The sequence below is a fragment of the Doryrhamphus excisus genome, chromosome 5 (assembly GCF_030265055.1).
Source record: "Doryrhamphus excisus isolate RoL2022-K1 chromosome 5, RoL_Dexc_1.0, whole genome shotgun sequence".
Classification (NCBI taxonomy): Eukaryota; Metazoa; Chordata; class Actinopteri; order Syngnathiformes; family Syngnathidae; genus Doryrhamphus; species Doryrhamphus excisus.
Genome location: NC_080470.1, coordinates 3232162 through 3249993, shown reverse-complemented (window position 1 = coordinate 3249993; position 17832 = coordinate 3232162). Strand labels below are relative to the sequence as shown.

General features: G+C 38.1%; 1 protein-coding gene across 2 annotated transcripts; it reads right to left on the bottom strand.

Annotated features, from left to right (window-relative positions):
* Positions 1-215: 215 nt before the first annotated feature.
* LOC131129141 (tyrosine-protein kinase ZAP-70) lies at positions 216-17635 on the bottom strand. Of its 2 annotated transcripts, XM_058072341.1 has the most exons (13): positions 17557-17635; positions 10670-11112; positions 9121-9281; positions 8897-9035; positions 8710-8788; positions 7195-7217; positions 7073-7112; positions 3872-4076; positions 3586-3792; positions 3324-3516; positions 1790-1930; positions 1586-1698; positions 216-554 (listed from the first exon to the last, which is right to left on the bottom strand). In XM_058072341.1, the coding sequence occupies exons 2-13, from the start codon at positions 11072-11074 to the stop codon at positions 437-439; spliced, it is 1824 nt and encodes a 607-aa protein (XP_057928324.1). In that variant the 5' UTR covers positions 11075-11112; positions 17557-17635; the 3' UTR covers positions 216-436. The 2 variants fall into 2 exon arrangements, with proteins under 2 accessions (XP_057928324.1, XP_057928325.1); XM_058072342.1 differs by lacking the exons at positions 8710-8788; positions 9121-9281; positions 10670-11112; positions 17557-17635 and having other exon boundaries at positions 8897-8986.
* Positions 17636-17832: the final 197 nt, after the last annotated feature.

The following is a 17832-nucleotide window of genomic DNA, read 5'->3' as shown; positions in this document are numbered from 1 at the left end:
ACATGTTAGCTTAAAAAATCAATTTTTCTCAAGATGGACCCACCTCACATCCCGGATTTAAGACATTTGCAAGGAACTAACATACAGAAACTGCAATTTCATGGATACAAGTAACGTTTATTCAGTTTTCAGACCTTACATACAAAAAATCACTTCTTACAGTACACTGAAAAAAAAATTTGCTGTATAAACATTAATATCTTGACCACTGAAAAAAATCACACGGTAGATGCAGACATTGAAGCAGACGGAAATGTCCGACACACTGATGTTACACGTTTCCTTATCGTCACAGAGGCCTGTTTAGCTGTCAATGCCGGGGTTACGGCCGGGCGTTGTGCACGCCTCATAAATAGCTCTTTGTTTTGGTTGTTTAATGGTTAGCTGAATGGCTACATTGTGCAGCCGTGGGACAGAATGTGCCTTGTTCTTCCGTCTATTCGTTAGGCTCAACGGCAGTGGCAGAATCCTCTGTTTTAACCTTGTTTGATATGGAATAATGGTAAGATCTCACGGACTCCTCCACCTTCTTGAAGTTGGGACGGTCCTCATGTCTGGAGAGAAGAGGCCGAAGCGTTTAAAGCATGGGAAAGGATTTGAACATGTACAAACTTTTTCCACCGTGGGCCACTGAGAGAACTTTGGTCTTTGCTCTTCCATCCCCCCCCCCCGCCCCCGATTTCTTCTTCTTTTTTTTTTTAGTTTGCCAAATATTTCAACGTCCTTATTAAAAAATATTTGTAAATTTTATTTTTTTAATATTATGATTTTATTCCAAAATATGATAACTTTTTCCCTAAACTAGTTTTCTAACAACCTAACTTAATAACACCTTTTTGCTCTTAATATTTTGACTTTATTCCCCTAAAATTACAGCAGTTTTTTTCAGTTTTCTTTTTTCTTCTTAGTTATGACTTTCTTCACATAATATTTTGACTTTATTTTCACAATAGCACAACTTTTTTGCAACCAAATTTTGCAACCAAAAATTACAACTTATTGTTTTATATAATAATGGCAAAGAGTTTAAATACTAATGAAAAAATAAGTCATTATGACATACAAGTAAAAAATTAAAATATAAGTCATATAAGTCAGAATGATTAATATTTCGACTCTATGCTACTGAAATTGCATTATTTGTCTTCATAATTTTGCATGTTTACTATAAAAAATTGTTTTAGAATATGCCTTTTTGCTCTTAATATTTTGACTTTATTCTCCTAAAATTACAGCAGTTTTTTTATGTTTAGTTTTGTTTTTTTTCTTCTTAGTTATGACTTTCTGCACATAATATTTTGACTTTATTTTCACAAAAGCACAACTTTTTTGCAACCAAAAATGACAACTTAATATTTGCTTTGTTTGTTTCTCATAATATTATGAAATTAAAATATATATTTTTTCTATAATATTTTACTTATATGCTACCAAAATGATGTAATTCTTGTAAAATCACTGCTAGTTTTTAATTTTTATTTGCTGTTTTATATGTTTTTGTTAAATTCTATTTTTAGAATGTGCTGTGGACCAATACAAAAAAAACACTTTGGACATCCCTGATGAATGCCAATCATTTTCTTACTTGTATGTCCAGCATTCTTGCATGACTGCATACATTCGTTGTGGACACTTAGTGGGACACGCCAAGCGCTTCCCACTTTCGATGAAAGTCGTCACCTCCATCTGTTTCATTTTCTAGACAAGGTTGAAGACAAAACAACCTGAATATGAACTCTGAGTCTTCGATAATGAATATTGTGAATATCCGTAGCTCCGTGCACGGTACCTTGTAAGGTTTCCCCCCATATGAGAAGGCTTCCCACATCGTGACCCCGTAACTCCACACGTCACTTTTACTGGAGAATTTGCGGAAGTTTATACATTCTGGAGCGTACCACTTCAGCGGCCATGGTCCTGCAGAACGGGCCTGTATTGGGGTTCATATGTCAAAGTTAATAATAATAATAAAAAGTGGTTAGCCTCAAATATCGCATGACAACTAGCATGTTTTTAGCTTGCAGGAATTGTGTACGGGGCCTTGCAAGGCGGGGCCGGGCATGATCACGCTGCAACATGATGACAACAATGGGCCTCATAGTTAAACTGCATATTATAGAGTGACCTTTTATTGTGGCCAACCTATGGCACGCCTATGTAATAATCATGCTGGCCAATCAGCATCTTGATATGCCGCACCTGTGAGGCGGGACTTCTATGAACAAGGAAAAAAATTCAAAATTTCTCCTCCTATCCAATGTGGAAGTGGTAACTTTTTAGCTTCTTACTTTGTCCTTCCTAATTTTTTTAGTTTTCAAACAACCTAACTTAATAACACCTTTTTGCCTTTAATATTTTGACTTTATTCTCCTAAAATTACAGCTGTTTTTTGCATTTTTAACACATATATGTATATATATATATATATATATATATATATATATATATATATATATATATATATATATATATATATATATATACACCTTCATATATATATATATATATATATACACCTTCATGTCATGTCCGACATGATAGAGTGAAAAAAAAGTTCTCCTATCCAATGTGGAAGTGGTAACTTTTTAGCTTCTTACTTTGTCCTTCTTCCCAACTCCATTTGAAACACTCCAAACTTTTTCCACCGAGGGCCACTGAGAGAACTTTGGTCTTTGCTCTTTCCCCTCTCCCCCCATTTCTTCTTTTTTTTTTTTAGTTTGCCAAATATTTCAACTTCCTTATTAAATAAAATTTGTTAATTTTATTTTTGTAATATTATGATTTTATTCCAAAATATGACAACTTTTTCCCTAAACTAGTTTTCTAACAAGCTAACTTAATCACACCTTTTTGCTCTTAATATTTTGACTTTATTCTCCTAAAATTACAGCCGTTTTTTGCATTTCTAACACACACACACATATATACACACACACATATATTGCGCTATATATATATATATATATATATATATATATGGTTTTCTCCGGGTACTCCGGTTTCCTCCCACATTCCAAAAACATGCTAGGTTAATTGGCGACTCCAAATTGTCCATAGGTATGAATGTGAGTGTGAATGGTTGTTTGTCTATATGTGCCCTGTGATTGGCTGGCCACCAGTCCAGGATGTACCCCGCCTCTCGCCCGAAGACAGCTGGGATAGGCTCCAGCACCCCCCGCGACCCTCGTGAGGAAAAAGCGGTAGAAAATGAATGAATGAATGAATATATATATATATATATACTATATATATATATATATATATATAGGGGGTTTAAAATGTCTCAAAACAACACCAACAAAGCTCTAGTTGGACCTCTGTACCTTGTAGTAGTTGTCATCCGCTCCCAGGGCCTTGGATAATCCAAAATCGCTGATTTTCGCAAACTTTTCGTTCACCAGCAGGACATTGCGAGCTGCTAAATCCCTGTGCACAAAGTTCTTCTCCTCCAGGTATTTCATTCCCATGGACACCTGATGCATCATGTTGACGATGCTCTCCACCGTTACGGTGTCTCTGAGAAACAAATAATTTTTTTTAACCTCATTTCTGAAAATATATCTCCTTTTATGAACGTAATCATACTTCCTGGAGGAGAGAAATTTGTTAAGAGGTCCGGCGGAGGCCATCTCCATCACTAACATCAAACTCTCAGCGTTGCACAACCCCAGCATCCGAACAATGAAAGGATTACTAAGCTGGTGCATGATCTCCGCCTCCCTCATCATCTCCTCCTTCACCATCTTCTCATTGTCATTCTTCAGCACTTTAATAGCGACGTCCATCTGACCGCTGACCGGGAAAAACAGAAACATTCCGGGCATTAAAGACGCTTGGAACTTTATCGCTGCTGAGTAAGAAGTTTTCTCACTTGTCGGCTTTGAGGACTCCTTTCTTGACGCAGCCGAAATTCCCGGAGCCAAGCTCCAGCTCATCGATGAGGAGCTGATCCCTACGAATGTTAAACTTCTTAATATCGTTGGGGTCATGATACGGATTGAAGCCAATGCAATCCATCGGAAGAACGTTATCTCCAGGTACATCCGAGGATGCGATCGATGTCACATTTGCAGCTACTGAGCATAAAACACATAAAAAGGTGAATTTAGTAACTGTGAACGTACATAATATGATATATTTTTACATCAAGGTTATTCAATTAGATATATACAGTAAAGTCTCGTTATATCGATATCGTCGGGAGTCGGAAAAAATATCGATATAACTGGACTGTCGATATATCCGATCCTGCGCTGAACTGCATTAAAAGTGGGCAATAATGCACTCGACATTGTTCTATAGCAGGGGTGCTCATTAAGTCGATCGCGAGCTACCGGTCGATCGCGGAGGTGGTACTGGTCGATCGCTGGTCGATCGCGGCGTGACATTAAAAAAATATCATCCCAGCATCAATGCCGTCACTTGATTGATATACAGGGCAGCCATTCAGATGACAACTGAATGTTGCCCTTCGGGCGACCAATCAAATCAAACGACGTCTCTAAGTGCAGCAGAACTTACGATGTCAGCCTATCATCCATCCACGTTACTTGATTGACATACAGGACAACCAGTCAGATGACAACTGAATTTTGACCTTTAGGTCACCGCTCATGCGTTAAACAACGATGCAAAGTGCTAAGCTAGTCGGCGAATTGCGAGATTTTAAAGCCCTCGCTAAAGTTTATGGTCACTAAAATGAGTGAAGGAGCTGAAAACTGTAAAAAAAAAAAAGAAAAAGTAAAAAGGCAAAAAACACATCACTTCCATACGGATATGGAATATTATACGGATATTATGATACGGATATTATCCATGACTGATAAACATTTGGAAGTGTGCTTGAGGCTGGCTATCAGCAGCTACTGTCCGGACTATGCATCCCTGGCTGGTTCAATTCAGTGCAAGTCATCAAAGTAAACTCAGGTAATTACAAAAAAATGTTAATAGTTAATTATGTGTGTTTTGCAATATTGGCTCATTTGGTTATGTAAGGTACATCAACATACATTGTACTTACAAATAATCCTCAATACATTTGAAAATAAACAGATGTTTTGCATTTTTGTAGTGGGTAGATCATTTTGACTCGGTCATTTTAAAAGTAGCTCGCATGCTGAAAAAGTGTGAGCACCCCTGTTCTATAGTATACAACAATGTCTATAGTATAGAACAAGGGTGGGCAAACTACGGCCCGGGGGCCACATCCGGCCCGCCAAGTGTTTAAATACGGCCCGCCCAATCTTTCCAAAGTATTTCATTTAAACTCAACATACAACCTGGCATCATGGCCTGAGCCATGAGAACTTTTTGATGGTATTATCAATTTCGTTTTTTGACATGGTCTGTTGTTTACAAAGTGCTCCTGAAAAAAGGGACACAAGCACATAATAATAATAATTATTATTAGATTATTATAATTATTATTAGAACTATTATGATTATTATAATTATTATATTAATGCTAATTATTATATTAATTATATATAATATTATTGTTATATTTGCATATTTTACATAATAATAATATAATAATTATTATTTTTATTTTATTGTAATTATTATAATATTTTATTTTTTTTAAAAATATTTAAATATAAATATAAAATAATAAATAATAATAGCAGATTGCATGACAATTTTACAGATACAATAATACCAGGTGGACTGTTACGTGTAAAATATATAGTCTGCCCCCCCCCCCCCCGTAAATTTTGTCATATCAATGCGGCCCGCGAGTCAAAAAGTTTGTTCTATACACCCCTGGTATAGAACAATGTCGAGCAGCTTAAATCAATCTTTGCTTAAGGGTTTCAACACCAAAAAAAGAACACGGCGAACGGCTGCTTCCAGTCAACTTTATTTTTCACACTTCCACCACCAGAGCGCAGCACACACACACCGATTCCCGCACTTCCTGGTTCACAGGTCATGCTCAACCCGCCCCACATAGCTGGCCAAACACATGCCTGCAACAGAAGAACTAACTACATTCGTGGTTTCTCTCGTGTCTATAGAATAAAAAGATATCTGAATACAACACAATCAAATACATGTATTTGTACGCTTGTGTCTTCGTTGGAATAGGTGTGTATGCTATGTCAGTTGGTTCTTCTGTTGCAGGCATGTGTTTGGCCAGCTATGTGGGGCGGGTTGAGCATGACCTGTGAACCAGGAAGTGCGGGAATCGGTGTGTGTGCTGCGCTCTGGTGGTGGAAGTGTGAAAAAATAAAGTTGACTGGAAGCAGCCGTTCGCCGTGTTCTTTTTTTTGGTATTGAAATCCTTAAGCAAATATTGATTTAAGCTGCTTTTGTATCGATATAAGCAGACCAAAATGGCTGGCGGGAGATGAAAAGGGCATCGTAGTAACCGGATTTCGTATCGTACTAACGGAACTAATTATATCATAAAAGACTAGAAATTTGCCGGGAAATGAAAATAGTATCGTAATAAGCAGTAATTCGTTATAACCGATATCGATATAACGACACTTAACTGTATATATACTAAATATATAGTATATTTATTGGCATTATTTTACTACAGTAAACCTCGGATATATCGGATTCAATTTTTCCCACTGGTTTTGTCCGATATAAGCGAAATCCGTTATATGCGTATACTGGAAAATGTCCGTTTTACGCATATATCGGATTTATATCCGGTATATGCGTAAATCGGATTTTATCCGTTATAAAAAGGCACTTCCTTGACTATGTTTCCAATGTACCTGGACGCGCAGGCAACGCTGCAAACGCTGCAAATGACGTCGTATAGTGGCCTGTCACGATTCGGCGAATCGGAGCTCCACGATGCGGCCATCCGATATATGCGAGGGAAATTTAATGGAAATGCATTGGAACGGGACTGGAGATTTTGTCCGAAATAGGCGAAATCCGTTATAAAAAATCCGATATATGCAATGAATTTTTATTGGAAATGCATTACAGAAAAATCGGTTCTTTTTTATCTGTCCGTTGTGAGCGAATTTTCCGATATATCCGAGTCCGATATATCCGAGGTTTACTGTATTTCAGGCCTGTTTCAGGTGTTGTAATGTAGGCAACTGACCTTGAGGTGGCGGTGTGTAGCTATTTGGGCCGGTTCTCCTCTGCAAGAATGACATTGCTATTTCAACTAGACTGTAAACTCCATCAATTAAAAATAAAATGCAGTTAAAAAAAAAGACTTACAGTTGCCGGAAGACTGGGTATTTCTGAAAAGATATTTCATAAATGAAAATTGGGTAAAAAAAGGCATGGAAATTAGATCAAATTAGACGGGAAATATCAGACAATGCGTGTGGGCACGGTGATATTTTTGTATTTTTATAATGTATCTAATCCAATCCACTTTATTTATATAGCACATTTTATAAACAGAGTTTCCAAAGTGCTGCACAGACTAGTAAAATTAAAAGTAATCATCAAAAAACTAAAAGATCATTTAAGAAATTCATTCATTCATTCATTTTCTACCGCTTTTCCTCACGAGGGTAAGAGGCGGGGTACACCCTGAACCGGTGGCCAGCCAATCACAGGGCACATATAGACAAACAACCATACACACTCACATTCATACCTATGGACAATTTGGAGTCGCTAATTAACCTAGCATGTTTTTGGAATGTGGGAGGAAACCGGAGTACCCGGAGAAAACCCACGCATGCACGGGGAGAACATGCAAACTCCACACAGAGATGGCCGAGGGTGGAATTGAACTCGGGTCTCCTTGCTGTGAAGTCTGCGTGCTAACCACTCATCCGCGCTTATCCCTTAATTTGTTATTTTACAATAATTTTCCGTTGTATTCATATACTAAATACGGATTTGGGATATTTACAAAGTTTATAAACCAGGGGTGTCAAAAGTGTGGCCCTGGGCCAATTTACTGCCTGAAGGTCAATTTATGGACCTCAGCATATAGTATTTCAGTCATTTTCTACCGCTTTTTCTCACGAGGGTCGCGGGGGTGCTTCCACCCTTGGCCATCTCTGTGTGGAGTTTGCATGTTCTCCCCGTGCATGCGTGGGTTTTCTCCGGGTACTCCGGTTTCCTCCCACATTCCAAAAACCTGCTAGGTTAATTAGCGACTCTAAATTGTCTATAGGTATGAATGTGAGTGTGAATGGTTGTTTGTCTATATGTGCCTTGTGATTGGCTGGCCACCAGTCCAGGGTGTACCCCGTCTCTCGCTTGAAGACAGCTAGGATAGGCTCCAGCACCCCCACGACAGTATCACTTGGGTACTGTGAACATCCAGCAGCAACACAACATTTTGGCATGACTACTATTTTGATGAAAAATATACTGAACCAGGGCTGCACAGAGTCCGGGTGGTTAGCACACAGGCTTCACAGCTAGTAGACCCAAGTTCAATTCCACCCTCGGCCATCTCTGTGTGGAGTTTGCATGTTCTCCCCGTGCATGCGTGGGTTTTCTCCGGGTACTCCGGTTTCCTCCCACATTCCAAAAACATGCTAGGTTAATTAGCGACTCCAAATTGTCCATAGGTATGAATGTGAGTGTGAATGGTTGTTTGTCTATATGTGCCCTGTGATTGGCTGGCGACCGGTCCAGGGTGTACCGCCTCTTGCCCGAAAACAGCTGGGATAGGCTCCAGCACCCCCGCGACCCTCGTGAGGAAAAAGCGGTAGAAAATAAATGAATGAATGATAATACGTGATAGAAAATAAAGGGATGGAGTACTTCCAGTGGCTCTGCTGATGCACGCATCTCCAAGACATGTCACCAGGCCATCAGGTTTTAGCTTCAGGTACTCTACCAACTGGCAAAATGTAAAAAAAAAATGTTTTGTTTTGGCTTAGAAGAGGTCATAAGTTACATAAGAAGTCATTCAAAGTATGAATGAAAAACGACTCTTAAAGGGATTCACCTGCCATATTGTGTCAAACTTTGTTCCCTCTGGCACTGAATATTTTCCCGATTTGCCTTGAAGTATTTGATAGTGATACACGGACTTTCCATACATGACAGAAAGCGCAAAAGTACCAGGTTCCTCTCTGTCTCTAATCCTGCAAAAAACAACAAATAACAAATATGGTTGCTTCAAAGGAACCATAAGAACCTTTATAAGAACCATCACGTCCAACCACTTACAGAAACTTGCCGTCTGGTTGCGTTCCACAGTAAAGTAGTCTCTCGCTTTCCTGTCGTGGGATTTTACCGTGATACCAAAGCATCTTCTCGTGGGCCGTGGTGGCGATGAGTTTTCCCAGTTGAGGAGCTTGGCTGATGATAGCCTGCTTCATGGCTTCTCCCTTTAGGGTTAAAAAACAAAATACACGACTTCAGGATGACATGCCATGGAAACGTTCCTCCATCTTTGGGATAAAACGGAATTTAACTCATGGAAATAAAGACAATCCAACAATCTCCTAACTTCTACTACGTTACCTTGCATTGCTCCTCATGAAGCTCCACTGTTTAGCTGTGTGTGTGTATGCTAGCGACCCCACCTGCTAGCGACCCCCGGACTCTGTTGTTATGTGGAAAGCTGTCATTCAATGAAGCGTCTAGATCAGTGGTGAGAAAATTGTGGCTCGTGGGCCACATCAGGCCCGCCAAGCTTTTTAGTACGGCCCATAAGGAATTTCTAAATTCCTTTTTTTAAACCATAAACATTTCTACCGCTTTTTCCTCACAGAAAAGGAGGACTGGTGGCCAGCCAATCACAGGGCACATATAGACAAACAACCATTCACACTCACATTCATACCTATGGACAATTTGGAGTCGCCAATTAACCTAGCATGTTTTTGGAATGTGGGAGGAAACCGGAGTACCCGGAGATGGCCAAGGTTGGAATTGAACCCTGGTCTCCGAGCTGTGAGGTCTGCGTGCTAACCACCCTCGGCACATCTTTGTGTGGAGTTTGCATGTTCTCCCCGTCACTTGAATGTGAGTGTGAATGGTTGTTTGTCTATATGCGCCCTGTGATTGGCTGGCCACCAGTCCAGGGTGTACCCCGCCTTTCGCCTGAAGACAGCTGGGATAGGCTCCAGCACCTCCGTGACCCTCATGAGGAAAAAGCGGTAGAAAATGAATTAATAAATGAAGAAATCTCAGCAGGTTGCACGGTGAACGAGTGGTTAGCGTGCAGGCCACACAGCTCGGAGACGAGGGTTCGATTCCACCCTCGGCTGTCCTTGTCTGGAGTTTGCATGTTCTCCCCGTCACTTGAATGTAGGTTCCAGCACCCCCGCGACCCTCGTGAGGATAAGCAGTAGAAAATGGATGAATGAATGAATGAGTTCTCCTATTTTGTGTGGAAGTGGTAACTTTTTGGCTTCTTATTTTGTCTTTCCCCACCCTCGGCCATCTCTGTGTGGAGTTTGCATGTTCTCCCCGTGCATGCGTGGGTTTTCTCCGGGTACTCCGGTTTCCTCCCACATTCCAAAAACATGCTAGGTTAATTAGCGACTCCAAATTGTCCATAGGTATGAATGTGAGTGTGAATGGTTGTTTGTCTATATGTGCCCTGTGATTGGCTGGCGACCAGTCCAGGGCCTCTTGCCCGAAAGACAGCTGGGATAGGCTCCAGCATACCCCCTGCAACCCTATTGAGTATAAGCGGCATAGAAAATACATGGATGGAAAACTACATCCACATAAACATAATTAGTTGAAGTGTGAGTCTTCCACCCACCTCAAGTCCCCATGTCTGCTTCACATACTCCTTCAACATGTTCTCCTTCAGGCTGTCAAACACACCGGTTTTGATGGTGGTATCCGAGGAGCGTAAGCAAGGTTTCTTCAAGGCACACACCAACCCGTCGGGGTCCTTGCTGTAAAACTCACAAAGCTCCGCGGGCCCACAGTGGGGTTTACCTCCTGCGATGCAGTACGTGTCATTCAGCTGTTTCTCAATGGAGTAATGGTGGAACTCCAGGTCACACACCACAGAGAGGACATATCCACCCAGACTTCGGAGACACTGACGCAGCAAGAAAAGGCCGTCCGCCATCCCGGCCAGTTTTAAATACTTCTCAGCGTCGTAGCGACTGATGCTGCCGTAAAAGAAAGGGAGATCTGCTGCTGGGTCGGTGGACATGGTGGAATCTCAGAGATCTCAGATGGGTTTTGGAGAAACTTGGAAAATAGGGGTAAGAGAAACAGAAATAATTAAAACTGCAAGCAGTGATGAGCGGGCTCGAGCGGGCTAATTTTTTTTTTAATTTCAAGGTGGCGCTAGAGAGTCAATTTTGGAACATTATATTTGAAACCCATAAAATATCAAATTTTTCGCCAGACCTGATGCGCTCGCCAAATTTGGTGAGTTTTCGGGCATGTTAAGGCCCTCAAAATCGCGATCATTTTGGGAGAAAAATAATAATAATAATAACAAACATTACGATTACAATAGGGCTTTTAGCACTGTCAGTGCTCGAGCCCTAATTAATTGAGATAATGAAATATATCCATAATCTGTTCAATAAACATGACGTGAAATACATAATTTCTGGCCCGAAAATGGCCGACGGCATCAAAAACGGCCGACTTCCTGTTGGTTTTGCAATATGGGTTCTTGAGACTTTTTGGTGCGTCCTGTCATGATAGACGTATCCACCAAGTTTCGTGACGATCGGTGAAACTGGTGGCAGGGGCTAATTTTTTTAAAAATTTCAAGGTGGCGCTAGAGAGTCAATTCTGGAACATTATATTTGAAACCCATAAAATATCAAATTTTTCGCCAGGCCTGATGCGCTCGCCAAATTTGGTGAGTTTTCGGGCATGTTAAGGCCCTCAAAATTGCGATCATTTTGGGAGAAAAATAATAATAATAACAAACATTACGATTACAATAGGGCTTTCGCACTGTCAGTACTCGAGCCCTAATTAATTGAGATAATGAAATATATCCATAATCTGTTCAATAAACATGACGTGAAAAACATAATTTCTGGCCCAAAAATCACCGACGCCATCAAAAATGGCCGACTTCCTGTTGGTTTTGCAATATGGGTTCTTGAGACTTTTTGATGCGTCCTGTCATGATAGACGTATCCACCAAGTTTCGTGACGATCGGTGAAACTGGTGGCGGGGGCTAATTTTTTTTTTTAATTTCAAGGTGGCGCTAGAGAGACAATTTTGGAACATTATATTTGAAAGCCATAAAATATCAAATATTTCGCATGACCTGATGCGTTCGCCAAATTTGTTGAGTTTTCGGGCATGTTAAGGCCCTCAAAATCGCGATCATTTTGGGAGAAAAATAATAATAATAATAACAAACATTACGATTACAATAGGGCTTTTAGCACTGTCAGTGCTCGAGCCCTAATTAATTGAGATAATGAAATATATCCATAATCTGTTCAATAAACATGACGTGAAATACATAATTTCTGGCCCGAAAATGGCCGACGGCATCAAAAACGGCCGACTTCCTGTTGGTTTTGCAATATGGGTTCTTGAGACTTTTTGGTGCGTCCTGTCATGATAGACGTATCCACCAAGTTTCGTGACGATCGGTGAAACTGGTGGCGGGGGCTAATTTTTTTAAAAATTTCAAGGTGGCGCTAGAGAGTCAATTCTGGAACATTATATTTGAAACCCATAAAATATCAAATTTTTCGCCAGGCCTGATGCGCTCGCCAAATTTGGTGAGTTTTCGGGCATGTTAAGGCCCTCAAAATTGCGATCATTTTGGGAGAAAAATAATAATAATAACAAACATTACGATTACAATAGGGCTTTCGCACTGTCAGTACTCGAGCCCTAATTAATTGAGATAATGAAATATATCCATAATCTGTTCAATAAACATGACGTGAAATACATAATTTCTGGCCCGAAAATGGCCGACGCCATCAAAAACGGCAGACTTCCTGTTGGTTTTGCAATATGGGTTCTTGAGACTTTTTGGTGCGTCCTGTCATGATAGACGTATCCACCAAGTTTCGTGACGATCGGTGAAACTGGTGGCGGGGGCTAATTTTTTTTTAAATTTCAAGGTGGCGCTAGAGAGACAATTTTGGAACATTATATTTGAAACCCATAAAATATCAAATATTTCGCATGACCTGATGCACTCGCCAAATTTGGTGAGTTTTCGGGCATGTTAAGGCCCTCAAAATCGCGATCATTTTGGGAGAAAAATAATAATAATAATAACAAACATTACGATTACAATAGGGCTTTTAGCACTGTCAGTGCTCGAGCCCTAATTAATTGAGATAATGAAATATATCCATAATCTGTTCAATAAACATGACGTGAAATACATAATTTCTGGCCCAAAAATCACCGACGCCATCAAAAATGGCCGACTTCCTGTTGGTTTTGCAATATGGGTTCTTGAGACTTTTTGGTGCGTCCTGTCATGATAGACGTATCCACCAAGTTTCGTGACGATCGGTGAAACTGGTGGCGGGGGCTAATTTTTTTTTTAATTTCAAGGTGGCGCTAGAGAGACAATTTTGCAACATTATATTTGAAACCCATAAAATATCAAATTTTTCGCCAGACCTGATGCGCTCGCCAAATTTGGTGAGTTTTCGGGCATGTTAAGGCCCTCAAAATCGCGATCATTTTGGGAGAAAAATAATAATAATAATAACAAACATTACCATTACAATAGGGCTTTCGCACTGTCAGCCCTAATTAATTGAGATAATGAAATATATCCATAATATGTTCAATAAACATGAAGTGAAATACATAATTTTGAAGATATTTTCCCAGAGACGCCAGTGTTGCAAAAAGAAAAAAAACACCCACATGTCACATGACTGCAACTAACTGGTGACAAAAGCCACAACAGGAAGTTGCGGCCTGCTCTCACAGCCTCCTTTCTCCAACATGTCATTCTTCAGTTGAGCAGGTGCTTTTTGGGTTATGAATAATTCTCCAATAATTCTCCAAATGTTACATCAATAATAGTTATTCTGCACAGACAGTAAAGCACTGCAAATATACGTATATTATAATATAACAAGCAGTGGATATATGTACAAAATACTTCATTCCATAAAAATAGATTATAAGAAACCTATTTGCGTCACTTTCCATTTCCTTTTTTTTTTTTTTTAAATCAACATAATATTTATGTCTACATTTAAGGAAATGACGATGCTTTTCCTGGCAACCTGCATGAACGTCTGCCCACACTCGCATCGGACAAACCTGAGAAAACTACAAAGTGGCCACAAAGCAGAAAGGATCCACTGTGACCTGAACTCTTTTACCACAACAAACGTCTTCAGAAGCCACAACATGGACAAAGAAGAAGAAGAATAAGAAGCCAAAACCGCAAATTCAACCACAAATTTATCATATATTGAACTTTAAATCAACATGGTTCATGTGTTTGGGATTTACGGGAAATTATTGCTAGCAAAAATGAACCAAATGTATTAAAAAACCTTCATTTATTTGGTAATGGTAATGGTAATGGTAATGGTTTTATTTTATTTGAACATGCATCAGATTACAATTGAATGCATCACATAATCAGTTCACAGTTCCACATGTCCAAAAGGAGTAGGAAGAAGCAAAGCTTATTAAATCCTACCCCTCCATCTGGTACTTTTACAATCAGTAACTGTTACATTTGTTCACTTCCTGCTTTCCTAATATAGTTTATTATTATTTTTTTTTGTCAAATCAGTTCCCATTTCCACATGTCCAAAAGGAGTAGGAAGAAGCAAAGCTTATTAAATCCTACCCCTCCATCTGGTACTTTTACAATCAGTAACTGTTACATTTGTTCACTTCCTGCTTTCCTAATATAGTTTAAGGTTTTTTTTTGTTTTTTTTGTCAAATCAGTTCCCAGTTCCACATGTCCAAAAGGAGTAGGAAGAAGCAAAGCTTATTAAATCCTACCCCTCCATCTGGTACTTTTACAATCAGTAACTGTTACATTTGTTCACTTCCTGCTTTCCTAATATAGTTTAAGGTTTTTTTTTTGTTTTTTTTGTCAAATCAGTTCCCAGTTCCACATGTCCAAAAGGAGTAGGAAGAAGCAAAGCTTATTAAATCCTACCCCTCCATCTGGTACTTTTACAATCAGTAACTGTTACATTTGTTCACTTCCTGCTTTCCTAATATAGTTTATTTATTTATTTATTTTTTTGTCAAATCAGTTCCCATTTCCACATGTCCAAAAGGAGTAGGAAGAAGCAAAGCTTATCAAATCCTACCCCTCCATCTGGTACTTTTACAATCAGTAACTGTTACATTTGTTCACTTCCTGCTTTCCTAATATAGTTTAATTTTTTTTTTGTCAAATCAGTTCCCAGTTCCACATGTCCAAAAGGAGTAGGAAGAAGCAAAGCTTACGAAATCCTACCCCTCCATCTGGTACTTTTACAATCAGTAACTGTTACATTTGTTCACTTCCTGCTTTCCTAATATAGTTTAAGGTTTTTTTTTTGTTTTTTTTGTCAAATCAGTTCCCAGTTCCACATGTCCAAAAGGAGTAGGAAGAAGCAGAGCTTATTAAGTCCTACCCCTCCATCTGGTACTTTTGTACAACTGTTACATTTGTTCACTTCCTACTTTCTAAATTAAATTAAATTAAATTAAATTAAATTAAATTAAATTAAATTAAATTAAATTAAATTAAATTAAATTAAATTAAATTAAATTAAATTAAATTAAATTAAATTAAATTAAATTAAATTAAATTAAATTACAGTGCAGCTTCCAACCACATGGTGGCGGTAATGAGTCAGTCAGTTGTTTAACAAGCTCGATCAGAAGAAGACATTCAACTACAACTAGCAATGGAGAAGTTTTTAAAACGGACAAAATGAAGAATGCTGAAACAATTGTTAAATTAATTTGGTGGGTATAAGGCTATTGTGTTATTTGCACTTGATTTAAATTTTATTTACAGATTATTTATTTAATTTAAAAATATTGTTTTGAATGTATTTATTTTATCACTACATTTTTTTATTGATTGAGTGATTTTATTTTTTTGATTGATTTTTGAGTTTTTGATTTTTATTCTGACTCCCTTTTTTGTTAAAAGTAAAATCCAAATATTAGCCTTTTTTATTAATAAGCCCGACATTTTTTATTGCTTGATTTGTTTCATAAATTATTAGCAAAAGTTAAGATAGGTTTAATAAAAATGTTATCATTCTTTCAACTTTATTGAGGTTTTAGCTTGTTAAACTGTGAGTGGATTTGATTTATTATTGAAAACAAATGAACGAGATCAATTAAATCTGTACAGTATTAATATTTAATCGGCCCCAGTTCTCGAGTGTCTGACCATTCCGGGTGGCCATGAATGCACCAAGGGACGGGGGTGCGATTACGGCCGAAGAGTAGTCATTATCGTTTGCAATAAAAATCTTGTTATTGACTACAGTCGTGTTATTTTCCATCGTGTCGGCGTTTGCGTTTTTTTAAATGCTTAATTTATGAAAACATAAAACCATTAAAGCTACAAATAAGCTCAGCAATTTTATGTTTTTTTATTGTGTTCCATAACTGCACCGACAATGAAGGAACCGTGACATTAGAACACCTGCAAATCCTTTAGCATGAAACACGTCAATGGAAAAAAAAAAAAAGATATCTCTGACAACGACATGTAGGCCTCGTTTTCAAAAGTCAAAGGTCATCGTTTTACTAAACCTTACTTGAAATAGGAGTGATTTTTGTTCCTGTTTATACAATTTTGAGGAACATAAATTTCAACTAAATATTTCAACACATTTAAAATAAATTACAGATAAATAGAGTCAATTTTCTCATAATAATAATAATAATAATAATAATACTAACACCTTAAAAATAAATACAATAATACAAAGAAATGAATAGTAAAGCCATTTGACTTAGGTTGGGTTTTTACACACAGCTCAATGACGATGTCGGGATTTGACCTTAAAACCTGAAAACGGCTGCTTTTCTGATGACCTCAACACTATTAAATATGTTAGAGGTTTAATTTGCATATATCAGCACATACAGTATTTCACAACTAAGAATATTTGTAATATTATTATGTACGCTACAGTTTATTGACTTCAGTAAGGCTTCATAAGCTATGGAACGACACATGGTCACATTTTCAACATAAAAAAAGTGAAAAATAAAGATAAAGATATCAACATGCAATTTAGAATTCATAAATAACGGCGCATTACTTGTGTTGCTTTAAGGAAAATAAAAAGATGAAAATGTTTCAAAAAAGGGTGAAAATAAAAGCAACAATATAAATGGAGAGATTCAATAGGAATAAATAAAGAGCTTATATAAAGACAACTAAAGCAAATATTTTGAGAATAAATATATTTACAAAAAATGTTTTAATTTATTTCTGTTGATGAGTAAAAATCCTTGAATTAAATGTATTGCTTAATAAATTGATGTATTAATTAAATTAATGTAGCGTTATTCTAAGAATAACAACAGCAATAATAATGTAATATGTAATTCTAAATTGCCATACCGTACAATGACAAAATATAATGCCTAATATAGCATAACTGGATTACATATTTATTTTGCGATTCACGTGATAAAACTTAAGTTGCCATGAAAAACGCGTCGAGCGATGAAGCTTACTCACGTTTCACTTCTTCCCTCAAAGTAGACCAAGGTCGTTGCTTCTGGGACGAGATGCAACTGCTGATGTGAGCCGTGTCAGGTGCAGAGTCGAATGACGTGGAACCTACAAACGCGCCAAGACTAGACTATTTTTATGAGGACTTCGGTCTGTAGAAAAATTCCCAGATGGTTGCTTCGAGCCTGTGCGATAACCGAATGCAATTTTAAAAATTGAAGGTTTGAAGGATTGAAAATAAAATCTGTCAATGGAGGAACAGATACATAAATCTACACTCTC